Source organism: Phaethon aethereus (genome assembly GCF_964289735.1).
Source record: "Phaethon aethereus genome assembly, chromosome: 2".
Taxonomy (NCBI): Eukaryota; Metazoa; Chordata; class Aves; order Phaethontiformes; family Phaethontidae; genus Phaethon; species Phaethon aethereus.
In genome coordinates, this window is record NC_138582.1 from 148536744 (window position 1) to 148553335 (window position 16592).

The window sequence follows — 16592 nt, forward strand, 5'->3', positions numbered from 1 at the left end:
AGGTTACTATTGATGAACATGGTACATGAAGTAAATAACATGTCAGTCCTCCGACTGATGAGGCTTAGTCTAAATATAGCTCATTCAACCAGTCTCAGAGGGTTTAGGATAGCAGTTCCCACTGGCAACAGCCAGAAGAACATTGGGAAAGCTAACAAAAGGAAAAGGTTTCTCCAATAACCTCGCGCAGACAAGCTACAGAAAACAGTTACTTTCGTCTGACCTTAAAGGGCTTGAACAAGGTGATCCAGATAATCACTAGAGCTACTGCAATGACAAAGGAAGGCAAGGACCTGGAGACTAGAACCTTACTGTTGGTGTACGAGCTAGAGCTCTCACTGCTTATCATATGAACACAAAAAAACCTACCAGCTTATTATTCATACTGGCCCTATTGCATGTACACTAAACATACAGCTTCCGTGTCACCTAGTTTGAAAGTGGAACAGAGAAGATAGGCATCTTAAGGAAGAGCATGTACAGGCAGCTATTCTGAAGAATTGGACTGGAAACAATCATGACCTTTCACACGTTACCTCTACACATATTCCGAATTTGACTCTCCTTCTGATGCAAAAGTGATAAATAGCAAAAGCCACAGGTGAAGTCAAGATGAAATGTAGTGTGAATGTATGAAGTGCAATGTAACACTAAAAGCTATGAAAACTCAGGTCAAAGTATTGACAAAGTTGGGTACCCAAAAATCATAAAGACTTTTGGCTCTAATCTCTAAGGCCTTCCCTTCCCCATGCAATTTTTGTCAAACTCTATGCTATACTACGTGATAAATACTATGAAATACATCTGTAGGACAGCTAATAAGCCCATATTCTAAGACTTCTTTGGACACCGAATTAAACACAAGAGCAGCTGCACTTCCAGACTACGCATGATGACCACACATCCATGTGAGCAAAGGCAGAAGTAGTACATACAACATTTCTTTTACAGGCTCTCAGATATAACCTCACCTTTCCTCTCTCACTTTTGCAAAAGCCAGCCCCACCAGAACAAGAACCTATAAAAATCAGCTCCCTGTAGCTAAACTCTAGATGAAATCTTCTTCCTCCTCATCCCCCGTAAGAAGTCCTACCAGGGACATGCACCTAGTATTACTGTTATAGTAGTAGCTATTAAAATACAGAAAGGCATTCTCCACTATCGTTACTGCAGACTTGTCACTGTTTTTAAAATTGTTCTTTATATCAAATAGGACTAAAGAAAGCAGCTCCTTTTTCGATAGTAAAAGTGACGGCCTTCCATTTCGTAACAAAGGAACAGGAAAAGAAAGAGTGTTCCCCCTACTGACAACAGGCAGATGGCATCTATTCTTTGGCATGGAAAAAGCAGCAGCTGAAAGTTCCTGCCCAGCACTATTCAGACCTTCAGGTATTGAGCTTGTGCCACAGAAACTGTGCCACACCCCCCTTCCAAGTTGTGGCTTGTTTTTTTTGTTTTGTTTTTTAAGCTTTCAGTGTAGCAGTATACCTTCTGTCTTTCCACCCCACCACTTGACCCTTCTGCCCCAAAATCCTCCCCAGAATAATCTATGCTCTTATTCAAGTTTCCCCTCTCCCCCCAAGGGCTGTTCTGATGCCCTGTGCATATACAGGCACTGCAGATTACAAGGGGGTTTCTGGGCTGCCCCTCGGCAAACTACTAGGGCAGAATAGTTTCCTCTTCACTGACTCCAAGGACCTCCAAAACAGAGCCCATTTTGCAGAGATAAGACTGGGCTGTAAATCCTGTGCCTGGAAGATTATGGGTAAAGAGGGTATTAAGAGTATTTGATCTACAAAATCTTGGACCACTTGACACATGAAGGTGTCAACTGTGGTTCCAGACCTAATGTCTCCTGGTCTTAACCCCAAGTGGACTTTTGCACTAAATTTTTTCCGTTACTGAAGACCAGTATTTGAACTACAGTAGCACTTGTCACTGCTTTAATCCATGGCAAGAGCCCAACTTCTTCCTCCCTCCATACACTGCAACACTACTATATGCCATTCCAAAAATATGGATTTAAACCCCAAGGTATATAGAATCCTGATCATGAATTAATATTAGCTCTGAAAAGCAATTCCAAGTTCAAATTAAAGCATGCTAGAGTTCTAAAGTGACCAGATAAAGACCAAAGATGATGGATCATCATTAAAATATTTATTGGCATTCCAACAGTTCAAGAAGCAATTCAATTATCAGCACTTGACAAAAGTAGCTAAAGCAAGATACACAGGGCCTAGCCAAAATCATTCGGTATTTAAAATAGTAAAAAATCCTCAGTTTATGGTGTTCAGAAGTTTGACTTTATAAAATACAAACATTCTTACTATGAGAAGCCTCTAAAGCTAAAGCTTACCCACACCAGTGTTTTTCTAAGAAGTTACACTTTAATATGCCCAGTTAGTTTTAAGAAGGTTCTTTGCTTCATGTTTATTTTCTTAATTAAGAAAGCCTTCTGCAACTGTAGTTATAAAGTACCACCAACTCTACTGGAATTGGATCTCTGAAAAATCTTAACAGGAATGCCTCTGGCTCAAATTCAGTCAATACAAGCTCTCTGAATTAAATGCACACCACATTTAAAGATTTGCTGCTGCTTTTATAGGTTTAATTGAAATTGAAATTTCTTTAATGCCAAATTTGGAACTTTGGAATTAAAGTCCTAAATTAACATGGAAAAATTAGCTTGTTTTTTTAAAAAAAGCAGAACAGAAAATAGAGCCTGGCTCTTATGCAGCAACCACAGAATTAAGAGACAGTTGCTAGGGAAGTAAAATCCAATAATTGTTAAGTTTGACTTTAGTATTAGATGAATGACAGTTGCTGTTGTCCTTAAATGGTTATCAGTATACCACAGTAAGTGCTTGAAGACTTGTAAGTATCCGATTATCCAGGACACTACCTAAACACTCTGAAGCCATAATTGCCAAGTTATTCTCACAAACAGTTACAAAAAGAAACTTTAATACCAAAAAATAAGAAATTGCAGGTTCAGTTGCAACAACATTTGACAGTACCTCTATTACAGCAAATTTTTGCATTAAGATACGCACCCAAGATTCAGGTGTTTGAGCTTCTGAAGGCTGCTAATCTGTGTAGGCAACTCCTCAATCTGGTTGTTGAAAAAGTTGAGCACTTCTATGTTTCTCAGGTCTGCAATGTTTGCTGGCACAGCTGTGGGAAAGTTTTCACAGTGAGAGACTGCAATTAGAGCAAGCTACCTAGACTATAGATGCTCTACTATCACCTGTCTTTTGCTCTGTGCAGTGGCTGACAGTAGAAACAGCATCTAATAGCTATTGCAATAAAAGTGAAGTTTATCTCAAAAAAGCCTCCTATCTGGAATCTGTTCTCATTCCTGAAAGCAGTCACTTTGTACTCTTCAGAAAATTACTACCAGTATTGGTAGATACTTTTGACTAATAAAGTCTTTTGACTAACAAAGACCACTGCAGAGAGAGACAAGGACAACAAATGCTCTCACAGGCTAACGAAGATAAGCAGGCCATCCTGAGCTTGTGTAGCACACAGAGGTCTCAACAGAGCAGAGCCTAAAAGACTCTGATCCTTTCATTTTCGTTGAGTTGAAAAAATGAATGGTACAAGTAGTTACACAAAGACAACAGTTTTATTAAAGGTCTTTTAACAGCAAATATGAAATAAAAATTCGGTTTTAGTGATGGCCCATTCTGCTTACTGCTTAAATAATCTAGTATCCAAGTTCCTGTCCATTTTAGATATAACAAAATTTACAAAAAATTAAGTTCATCCCTAAAAGATGAACTGTTTAGCCAAGCCTGTTTTCAGTTACCCCCCATGAGTGAATAACTACCTGATCAATACACATACATGGCTACACATGGATTACCAACAAATCAATATCTGGCTATTCTCTAGAAACATGAAAAATAAGGTAGAAGCACAATATAAATATGCCTGTGCAAACAAGGTTAAAAAGCTATACAGATTTGCATCCTTTCGCTCAAACAGTGAGATTTAAGTAGACAGCTCAGCTTTACATAAAAGGGAGGTTGGCAAATCACCTACACTGAAGCTTGCACCTGTGTTCAATATTCACCTTGGTTCAGTCTCAACTTTGACTGCACCAGGAACCCACAGAGTGCACATCTAAATAATTAGAAGTTTTTATGAGGCCATGATTTTCTTTTATTTGTTGGCATGAGGCAACCTCAGTTTTAAAATGGAGTCAATAATGTTTACAAAGCAGAACATTGTAGTATGTCACATTTACTGGATTCTAAGTCTAATTACATTGTGAACAATAACGGTATCCCTAACAAACACTCTAATTACACTATATAAATATTACTGTTGAGGGTCACATTCATTGCAGGAGATTTTTCGCAGACTTTTTTTTATAAAATCATTAAGGCAAATCTGAACATTTAAAAGCCCTCCCTTTGCGGTACCTTCCAACTAGTCCATGCATATCTGTCACTCAATGATAGCAAGAATTATGTGTCTTCAGCAAGTAAAGGGTAATGTACTACTATGGTTGTTTTAAATTATTCCCTAACAGAAGTTAACTGAGCATTTTAATTGATGTAATTCAACTGTTTCCAGACTCAATATTTCACCAGAACAGTAATTACCAGTATTAAAATGTTTTCCTTTCAGAAATTAGACTTTATAATTTGACTTTGATGAGATGCAATGGACTGGCAAACCATGTTTCTGCTCTTCTCTAACAGATTCTATGTTTATGCAAGAATAGGAATCAGAAGTACTAGCAAATACAGGTTTTAGTTTAGTCAAAGCCTAAGCAATACAGAGACCAAATACAATTCTCCTGAAGTTACACCGTCGATGCAATTAAGAAAAATTTGGTATGACGGTTTTGGCCTTTTGACAATGGAAGAGATTACACTCTGGTAGAAAAAACAGTGCAACTTAACATCACAAGTTATGCTAAATGTAATGCAGAGCTCTGCTGTGGGAGCACTGCAACAAGAGCCTGATGATCAGGAGGGCAGACTTACCAAACCTACAGTCGGCTTCACAACCTACGTGTCAATTCTGTATTTCAGTTATTCACATTGAACACTACCACGAGATGGTAAAGAAATTAAGACGCTGTTATCCAGGACACTGAAATTTCTCAAAGCCAACTAACAAAAGTACATCTTACACTGAGGACAATACTATCATTTCAAAGACAGGAAGCCCATGAAACCTTTTTGATCTTGCTGTGAGGCTGGACTACAGAAACTGTCAGACTACAGAGGTAATTTATTCATGATACCCTCATGCAAAGAAAGACAGCAATACCTGACTCACATTTCAGTTGAAGCAGTGTTGGTTAACAGACACCTTACGTTTAGTCAGTCATATTCACAGCATGAGCTACCTAATGACCTCTTGCTTCATGAAAGCAGCAAAGCTGTTCTGCCTCTGTGAATAGACCACAAAATGGGGACAAATACCTTCCAAGCAGCCTGACAGAGTCCAAACAATAAGCAACAAAGCAAAAAGCTGGACCCAGTTACGGAGCTAGCTTGAACTACTGACACCGATTTAGTGGATGTGTCCTTCCAATCATTTACCACCAGTCCTAGCTAACTGGGGACATCCCAGTTGACTGGAAGTCGGCAAATGTGACGCCCATCTACAAGATGGGACGGAAGGAGCATCTGAGGAACTACAGGCCTGCCAGTCTGACCTTGCTGCTGGGGAAGGTTACAGAGCAGATCATCTTGAGTGTCATCATGCAGCAGGTACCGGACAACCAGGTAATCAGGCCCAGTCAGCATGGGTTTATGAAAGGCAGGTCCTGCTTGACTAACTTGATCTCCTTCTATAACAAGGTGACCCACTTAGTGGATGAGGGAAAGGCTGTGGATGTTGTCTACCTAGACTTTTGTTTAGTAAAGCCTTTGACACCATTTCCGAGAGCATTTCTCCTGGAGAAGCTGGCTGCTCATGGCTTGGACAGGTGTACTGTCCACTGGGTAAAAAACTGGCTGGATGGCCAGGCCCAAAGAGTTGCAGTGAATGGAGTTAAATCCAGTAGGCAGCTGGTCACAAGTGATGTTCCCCAGGGCTCAGTTTTGGGGACAGTTCTGTTTAATATCTTTATCAGTGATCTAGATGAGGGGATCAAGTGCTCCCTCAGTAAGTTTGCAGGTGACACCAAGTTGGGTGGGAGTGTTAATCTGCTGGAAGGTAGGAGGGCTCTACAGAGGGATCTGGACAGGCTGGATTGATGGTCCAAGGCCAACTATATGAGGTTCAACAAGGCTAAGTGTCAGGTCCTGCAGGACATCCCATGCAACACTACAGGCTTGGGGAAGAGTGCCTGGAAACCTGTCTGGTGGAAAAGGCCCTGGGGGTGCTGGTTGACAGCCGGCTGAATCCAAGCCCAGGTAGCCAAGGTGGCCAACAGCATCCTGGCTTCTATCAGAAACAGAGTGGCCAGCAGGACTAGGGAAGTGATTGTGCCCCTGTACTCGGCATTGGTGAGGCCGCACCTCAAATACTGTGTTCAGTTTTGGGCCTCTCACTACAAGAAGGATGGTGGGGTGCTGGAGCACATCCAGAGAAGTGCAACGAAGCTGGTGAGGGGTCTGGAGCACAAGTCTTACAAGGAGCAGCTGAGGGAACTGGGGTTGTTTAGTCTGAGGGGAGGCCTTATTGCTCTCTACAACTACCTGAAAGGAGGTTGTAGTGAGGTGGGTGTCGGTCTCTTCTCACAAGTAACTAGCAATAGAACGACAGGAAATAGCCTCAAGTTGCACCAGGGGAGGCTTAGATTGGATATTAGGAAAAATTTCTTCACTGAAAGGGTTGTCAAGCAATGGAACAGGCTGCCCAGGGAGGTGGTTGAGTCACCACCCCTGGAGATATTTAAAAGCCATATAGATGTGGTGCTTAGGGACATGGTTTAGTGGTAGACTTGGCAGTGCTAGTTAACGGTTGGACTTGGTGATCTTAAAGGTCTTTTCCAACCTAAACAATTCTAAATACCTGTCTAAACCAGCTTGTTTTCCCCCTTTCTTAAGCTTGTATCTCACTTCTGAATTAAGCTAGGAGACTGTGGAGAGGAAGAATCGTTTCAAGGAAGAATGTGAACGGTCATCTTCATAAAAACAAAATAAACAACGAAAACCAAACCAAAAACACACAAAACAATTAAGAGAAATCCCATTAAACTACCCAGATGACAACTAGACAAGAAGACAGGAAGAAACATGGCTTCCAAAGATTTGTTCATGAAGATTACACTTGCACTGAAGATCACAGCAAAGAGAACCCTAGTTTCAATGGGTTACTACAGTTGAAGAATCTCAAAATCCTACCTGCTCATCCCACTTGTAAACATGGGGCAAAAACTCAACTTCCACTGGTTAGTTTATCAGAGGTTTTAAATTTGGTTTTCTTTTGTCAGGGCACAGGTGTAAGTGTCCCTTGCGAACAACAGGAGATGTGTCCTTGCAGAATGTCTGCTAAGTTTCTGATATATCTGTGTAATTTCCACTTACTGTATTTCATGTTGTGAATCACACTTAGGATACTTTATATCATCTTCTTCAAGCCATACTAAAAGCTGCATGGGTAAGCAGGCTGAGATAAGAAAAAGGCTAAAAATGCAGAAAAGGATTTGGATTAACTACTTTGTGGCTCACCCTGTTAAATCAAAAGTAAAAAGCCCCACTCCACAATTGTATTCTTTTGGTTTGAAAGGAAGAGGAGGAAGTATTTTGTGAGACAGAAGAACAGAATAGTAGGTCAAGACCAGGCTTGTGGTAGGGAAGAGAGGACTTTCTCCTGTAACAGCTTATTTTCTGGTTCAACAATTCAGATTCATTTGTAATATGAATGAATGCTCTCTTGGATTCAAAACAAAACAGAAGACCAAAATTAACTCCTGTACTGGTCTTGTAGCTAAACTGCACAGGTTCAGTACCTTCAGGTCTAAAGATCACCAGTGGTCAAGCAAGGTTCACTAGGCATATAATGTTCTCTGTTCTGAACTTTACACAACTAAGTGTGTCCCGACTACCATCCCACTGTTATGTTGCAAAGTTCTTCCCAGATATATAGCAGATTGCCAGAATTCAAGAAATTCATATTCTGGCAATACCGAATTCCACTCGAGTCACCTTCTCATGATGAGCTGTGAGAGTGAACTGTCAGCATCCTAGTTCCATTCACCCACATATTTACAGTACAATCCACAGTGTCTTAACAACTCTTCTAAGACCATCTGCTGCCCAGTGTCATTAACAACTAAACTCCCCCTCAGCAAATGCTAGTAAAATTTGGCAGCTCAATGCCTCTGCATTCTCCTGTGAAGCTTCACTCACATCATGAAGCCCCATTCATATTAAGTCACACTTCACAAGACCAGGAACAGCTTCCTTTTCCTTGTTCAATACTGGAAATTCAATACAGTGATTCACTATGACAGCTACAGACTTCACCTTTATTTCAACAGCTGGGTTGAGAGTGAAAGAGAAGGTCTACAGGCTGCACACCAAGGAATAACAGGACTTTGTTCTTGCTCCTGGGAATAAGCATTGGCAACTTGTTATACTTCACAGCATTTAAAAACAAATATGCTCTTTTTTGCCCTGACATTAGTGGTAATTCTTTAGGCACCAAAATATATTGTCATGAGAGAAGCCTTTCACTCAAGGCAAGTTATTACATTTTATTCCTACATAAGCAGCAGCTGTTCAAAAGTTCTGATATGATGTCCAAAACATACATAAGAAGGATTAAATGCTACTAGTCAATGCCTACATAACTCCACACTTAAGTATCCTGGACCTGGACCTTAATTCTCCCTCCACATCAAGAGCCAGAAGCTGACACTAGACATCTATCTTTACTAGAGGTCTGATGTTGCTCCCTGTTGGGGAACAGATACTGGGTTAGATGGACTTTTCATCCAAGACAGCTATCATGCAGAGCAACACGCTAAGAACATTTAGATCAGTTAAAGCAGCTTAGAGTTAAGTATCTCAGATACAACTCTCATAAAGCAGGAAAGTCAAGTGGTTTTCATACCACTACCTAGAACTGACATCCAGATCCAGCTCCTTGTGTATACCCAACCTCTGACAAAGGAAGAGCAACACAGAAAACTGAAGAGGAAAAAAGGAGGTGCATTTTTTTTCCGCTGCCAGTCCCACTATACCACCCTTTAGTCATTCATCTAGGTTTCAATACAATTCCTCTTGTGGTGGCAAGGCCCTTCATACAGCTGAAAATGCACAGGCTTCAGAAAGTCTCTTTTCCTGCAAATGAGCTCCAGGATTATTCCTCTTAAAGCTTCTGTGAAGCACTGGGAAACAACAGGAATCCTCACAACTTTAAAAATAAACAAACTCAGGTGTCTGCAAGATTAAGTCTCCATTTGCTTTTCATCTAAAAGATTAAATCTATTCTGGGTTTTTTTTGTACTTAGTAGGGACCAACATATTAAATCAAACATTTCTGAAGACGCTCTTAGAAGACCCATATTAAAACTTCCTTTACAATTTAAAACTAAAATATAAAACATTTTAGACAAGGAAGCTCAGGTTAAAAACGTGACAAGAGTCAATGTACTACCCAATTGGACAAGTGAAATGATTTAGTAAAAACATCATGACAGGAACACATGGTATGCAAACAGAGTTAAAAATTTCACTTCATTTATACCTTAACGTTGAATGTTCAAAATAAACATTGTCCCACTGCTGCTTGAAAAACAGTATCTGTAATACCTGTGTGTGAGTAATCTTATGATCTCCTCAATAAATATGACTCAAAGGCTACAGAAAACCACTCATTGAATTCAATGGGTTTTGAATGAGACATCAAGTGAAATAAGAATTTTAATAATTTAAAATAGGATTAGTTTCTTTGGCATTCACATCTTTAGAGCCTTTAAGCTGCAGAATCCCTGTTTTTTTCAGAATGTTTCTTTAGTTAATGAAGTAATTTTGCAGTACCTAGGAACATGACATTCAGTAGTATTCCAAACCTTTACAGGTTCTAAGGGAATATTTATCCAGAAGAGCTGTTAAAATAGCAGTACTTGTCAGAGAAGAGATTTATAAGACTATGCCAGTTTCTCATTAAACTGTTCCACTTAAAAGTTGTTCAAGAGTCATACAGAGTAAAGAGAACTCACTACAGACCTTTGAGAGCGCTATCAGTCCATCAGAGATCCCAGGTAAGGTTTTCTTGCCAAGAGCAAGAACCTACTTCTTAAGCCTAAAGTAAAACTTGTGGGCTATACAATGTAATAAACCCAGTTCTGCAGACTGTTGCTAATCCAGTTAGCGTCAACAGGAACTTTTCATGAGTAAGGATCCCTAAGAGTAAAGGTCATAAAGACATGAAATGTTATGCACATTTCATGGGGGAGGAAGAATTTAGAATACTAAATATGTAATACATCCTGTGCATCCAATATAACTGTACTCGTAGAGCTAGAGTCATGTTTAGATTAATTTGACAAGGGTTCTGTTATACTGAGAGTGAGAAGCAATCAGCTTCCCCAAAATGAAAGAGGAATTAGCAGAGGGAGAACACAACAGTTTTCATTTTAAATATTCACAGGCATGCTGATATCATACTTGGCAGTTAACTGGAGAGAATCCTGATCTCAAGTGAAGCATACAGTACTTCATTTACACATTATGTAGTTCAAGTTTCCCCCTTTTGCCCTCCCTCGACCCTCTTCCAAAGACGGATACTAACCTCACACAGAAAACATTAAAAACAAACTTATCTCCTTAATCTTCAGCTCTTTCCAGAAACCAGCAGAGTTCTTCTTTCCAATTATCCACAGAAGCACTGCAGTTATGAAAATGTTCATAAGAACATGTTTAAATTGTACTATACCTCACTGATGTGCTACTGTGCCAACAAAACAATGTATCAATAAACAGTTTTACTTTAGAAGCCAGAATCTAAGGAGAAGTACTATGAGCACAGGAAAGGCTGAGAAGAGACTGGGAATCAAGTGACGTCTAGTGAAGACAAAGGACAAATCTGTTCTTCTCCAAGAAGAAAGCTTACGATGCATTTCAGGGTTTGGAGAGAAATAAGCTGAGGTTAGGAAGGGATTACTAGGTTGAAAATAAATCGCTTAACAGCAAAGAACTGAAACCACACCAAAATAGCTCACAAAAACCTGATGTTTGTTAGCTTTTCTTACAGCAGTAAGGAACAGTACTGTTCAAGTGAGGATGGGTATAAAAACATGGATATACATATGCCCCTTAATTTCTGCAAATAATTTTGAAGAAAACAGAGTATTTGCCACACTTTTTGAATTAGTGTGACGTGCAAGTACTGTAGTGGACCACAGCATCATCAGCTTCAATAATTGTTTTGTGAGGAGTGCAAAGCTCAGCCAAGATGCTTCGCTATCTTTCTTTTATGTCAGGAGAACAAAAAACCCTATGTGGTACACCATGCACACCATGCAAAAAGTTGAAGAACACAGCCTACATCCCTTGTTACAGGTGAGATCATCTGTACGTGTTGATATTTCAAGAGCAGGGAATGGTTAAGAAAAATAACTTTTGCAGGACTGAAGAACTTCAGCTGATAGCATTAAATTGAGATTTATTGTTAGGCTTCCACCAAATGCAATTGCAAATGGTCTCACTAAATCTCAGTGAGCCTCCTTCAGGTGTTTAAGCATGATCTTTTCAGAGGTTCACACTAGCTGGCCTTAGTTAAATCAAGACAGCTGAAGTTCTGCATGTTCACCTTCCCCTCCCTCAATATTCTACTTTACTATTTAACATGCTTTCTGCGGTTTACAAGAGGGACTAATCAAAGATGCCCTGAACAACAAGTCTTGAACAGATACTACAGGTTACCCCTCACAGGTCAAGGTCACTTCAGCCTCTTACTCAGGAATACCATTCTAAAGCAGTGCTTATTTACAAAATCCTGCTTTCACTCTATCTAACAAATAGTCTGTAATTTCAGTTTGTTTTATTGGATGGTATTAGTAGTTTACACTTTTTATACCACTGAAATGTTTTTAAGAAATCCCATAGGACTATTTTTCACTGCTACTTGGATCAACTTGATGCCTCGTTCAGCATTCCAGACTGCCCTGCTGACACTGTTTATCAGAGACACCAGCCTGTCCTCTAAATACACACACAGGAACAGGCTGCAGTAAAAAAGCTCACTGCTCAAAAGCAAAGTCAGCACATGTGTTTACACTTGATGTTCTCTTTCCAGCCCTCAGAGCTCCCTCATAGTTTGGGCTCCCTACAGCCGATAATTAAAGCCACTTCTCTGAGCCTGCGTGGTACAGACTCCTCCCTGCACCTCTAAGTTAGCTGATCCCAAGCTTCAGCTGACTGTACATTTCATTTCCAGCTGCAGCAGATAATCCTCCTAGAAGAATGAAACCGTGTTACCACAAATGGCCCATTCTCAGACAAAGATCAGGAAATAACCCTAAGGGTTATTTCACTCTACAGTATTTTTGACACAGGGCACCAATGGAAAGAGTAAGAGGCCAGATGGGTGAGTGCTCTGAAGGGAAATGCTGTGTCATTATCCACTTCAAACCAACACACCTGATTGCTAGAAGAACAAAAAGAATACATAGAAAGTAGACTACAAAACCAAGTACACAAAACTAAATCCAGTTTCCTCTCAATCTAGACCAAATCAACCTTCTCACCCCTGTCCTTTAATATTAGCAACAAAAAGATTCCACTCGCCTTGTTAGACAATAAATTCTTTGAGATTACACAAAATAAAGCTCTTTAAAGAAGTGAGTTCACTTGTGCAACATTCACTAGCTTTGACAACACCAACTTCAAAGTAGTCTCTACCTGGCAAGAGGATTTCCAATAATTTTACATTACGACCCGTACATACACATGGATAAAGATCATTTATACAGGGCTTCCAAAAAAAAAAAAAAACAAACCCCACCTTACAGCTATTTTAAGGCACTGGGAGATAAGTGAAGACACAAGAAATTTGTACTAAAACATGTCAGAAAACATTGAAACTTACAAAAAAGGCCTTAAAATGTTTGCAGATGCCTTTTAACAATAGCTTCTGAGGAACTGTTAAAGTGATTTATCTCTCGTGCTGTATTTAGTATGTATGCTTACTTATGATGCAAAACTGACTTTGTTGCCATACAGCACAAACTTTGACAATTTAATTTATGCATAAATTGGGGTAGTTTCAGCATGCACTCATTATACCATTACAACACAAAACTCTCTCATAAATTGTTCTACTTCATTTTCCTGAAGTTGCTTAAAACCCAAATTTATAGTATTTAAAGCTAAAATGCTCTACCATCTGTACTTTCACAGAACCAAAGGTTTGGGCTTCTCTCAGGGAGAAAAGAAAAAGCTAACAAGGTATTTAATCTAAACATTTGTGCAGAAGTCAGATGTCACAAATTTAGTAAGGCACATGTATAGGGTTCTCCCCCTCCCTCCTTCTCACATTCCCTTGTGCACTGCATTTGTAAAGATATTTCCCTTTAGAGATCCCTGCACCAGAAATAGGAAGTAAAATGAAATCAAATTATTTAATTAAAAGGAAAGGCTTACCGTTAATTTAAAGCACTGCTCCCAAGCACAGCTGAGAGGGCACTGTCAGGGGGCCTTGTGCTTTGGAAACAACCCTAGTTACGTGCACCATTTTGGGGTTATCATGTCAGTACAACAGTGTGGAATGACTGACCAGAAGGAAGCAGAGCCAGAAGCAAAGTAGAGAATAGAAGAAGCACCAAAGAATAAAGAGTATATGGGCATCTAGTTCCCTTCAGAAGTCATCAAGTTTGCTAAATAAATAACCTGATACCAAGCAAAATGCAAAGTGTCAGACAATACCAGTGGGAGACACCATAACACATTTCAGCAGTCTGGAGAAGGCAAAGCAGCTAGACTGTGAATGAATTCAGGACAGACAGATGCAGTGTTGCTGTCTTTGGATTACCTCCAATACATCTAGGTATACGCTACAGCCAGAAAGGTGACTTATAAAGGAGATGCCCTAATATAAAAATGACACCAAAAGGTTTTAGATGTGTGTTAAATAAGATCAAGGACACAGTCAAGAGGGTTAACAGCAATGAAGGGACAAGATTCTGTGCTGGTCACGCACAGAGAGCAAGACAATTTAGAAGGAGATGGTAAAGCAAAGAAGCAGTAAGCTGTGTGAGCAGAAAAAAAGGGGAGAAAAGTTTTGAACTGCTCTGCTGGAAGAAGGCAAAATGCACAAGGATGATAAAGGGTGACCACACGGCTGCCAAAGGAACATGATCGATGAGACACAGCTATTCTGAGAGGATCAGAACCAGAACTTGGAAACGAAATTCAGGTGTGGAAACAAGAACAGCAGCAAAAAACTAATGGATCACCTCACAAAAAGAAAAGGACTAGAGAAGAGTAAAGGATTACACTTGAGAACCAAGGAAGCAGCAGTGGAAAGAGCAGAGGACAGCAGTTCAGATGAAAGAGAGAGAAGGACAGAACGCAACATCAGGTAATACAGGGGAGGTTTGAGGAAAAAAAAAAATAGTTGTTCCCCATCTCTCATCTTTCAGACATTTGATTATATTGAGCAAGGAATTGGGGCACGAGAGCAAAAGGATAGAAAAATTGTCTGCTACTCATAGCACACTCCTGACAACTTTTGAGAACATTTAAAGGCAGCGTAAGAATATGGTGAAGCTGGTGAGCACAGGATCACCTGAGGTTAAGGAGACCAAGAATAGCAAAAACTAAGCTGCTGTCCACCACTACCTACCAGGCAAGCTGAATCCCTACCAGAAGCACAAGCTTCTTCCCGAAAAATAAAATGCTAAAGTTATTTAAACAGTGACCTCTAACGGACAAATCATATAATACTGGTATTTCCACTGACAGCAGAGACACTCATGGGCTCCAGATATGACCAGACAATGACACAAAAAGTAGAATCTTTGATAGATTCTCCAAATGATTACAACATCAATGAATCATCTCAGGTTGGCAAGTCAAATAACTGTTACAGTAGTTACACCAATCATCAAAAACTTGCAGCATATCCCAAAAATAAGTGAAAACAAAACATGTCAAGTTGGCAGCGTAATAGTTGCACGTGTACTGACCAGCACTCATACTTGTCAATGCTGAAGTAGTCTTTACCATCCTGGCCTGCTTTCCAGTCACATCTTCCCATTAGTGCACTCCTGGGTTGGACTGCAGTTAACCTGAGCTTCTGAAAGCTCTTCAAGCAGGCTTCCTCATCATGATGTAGTACAGGGATTTTAATTGTCGAACCTCACCAGCATATCAAGTAAGGACATTAAGTGTGACTATACAAGGATGTAACATTTTGTGCACACTTTAAGTATCTGGAGAACACCTTGAGTTAGCCTAGCTATCTCTAGAAGTTTCAGTATCACTTCATACTTAATAGCAAAATAGCTCACAAAAGCGGCTCTGCAAGGAAAAAAAAAAGTCAGGTAAGGCACAAGCCACAATATATGCTCAGTTTCATTTAAAAATGAGAGTTTCTCTATTGCTAATTCTACTCCAAATATTGCTCACTTACAAATCTAGTGGCATAAAGGGACCAAAATGTGAGGCCTAATCTACCCCGCTGACTTCAGTTTGAGCCTGCAATGGTACTTCCCCCCCGCCACCACAAAGGCAGCCATTTAGTGCTTTTGGTGTTCTAGTGCAATCAATTTATAAAAAGGTATGCCCTCAAGACAATGTGATACACAAACCTTATTGCCAGCTGGGAAAAAAACCCTCATACATACCTATTTTACACTGTCTCCCAGAGCTCCAAACCATTCTTCTTGAAAATTAGTGGGGCAAGTCCTAGAGTAGAGAAGACAGCCAAGCTTCGCAATATGCCTTTCCCCTCCCTGACCTGGGCTCCCTGGACATCCCAGTATTCTGCAATTCCCAACCTGTCCATCAGAACAGTTATGAAACCACACACTTACTTCTGATAATGAATGATTTAGACATGTAAATGCACAAGCACCAGCAGTATGAATGGCATACTAAAAATATTAACAAAAGCCATGCCACTAAATCTTCCAAGCAGTATGATGGATTTAATAGTGCAGTCCTTACACTTGCTAATGAAATTTTACTTACTTTGAATAGAATTTGCTGGCAAAAATATGAACTAAGGTTACATAAAAATATGCATCTCCAGTTTTTACATGTATTTATTCTTCCAGATAGACATATTTACTCTAAACAGCAGAAAAAAAGTAAAAAGAACACTCATTTAAATGGCAGAAAACTAGTAGAAGATGCTAATATGACCTTAGTGTAGCACGTCAAGTGTCACTGCCACCAGCTTCCTAGTCATTTTAAGAACTATCTGCTAAGACAATTAATTACATAGCTTAAAAGATTAGGTCAACAGTGTCAAATACGAGAATATGAACTTGAAATTTAGCCTTTTAAAAATGTGTGCTGTCTATTTAAATGTCTACATCAATTTGTGAAAGAATAGTAAGTTTCAGAATTGATAAGTTACTTCTCAGGAGAAGCAGTGGTTTTACCTTCCCATAAAAGAAACCCAAACTTAGCAATTAAAGGCTGACAAAATCCCTTGGCTGA

At 39.7% G+C, this 16592-nt stretch overlaps 1 protein-coding gene across 1 annotated transcript in view; it reads right to left on the minus strand.

Moving 5' to 3' along the window:
• Positions 1–16592, minus strand: part of RSU1 (Ras suppressor protein 1) — a gene marked incomplete at its 3' end in the record, with an annotated part of 112827 nt that overhangs the window by 84013 nt on the left and 12222 nt on the right. Inside the window, exon 3 of the mRNA XM_082015544.1 lies at positions 3057–3177. Coding sequence (XP_081871670.1) covers positions 3057–3177 — 121 coding nt within the window. The remainder of the gene's footprint in view (positions 1–3056; positions 3178–16592) is intronic.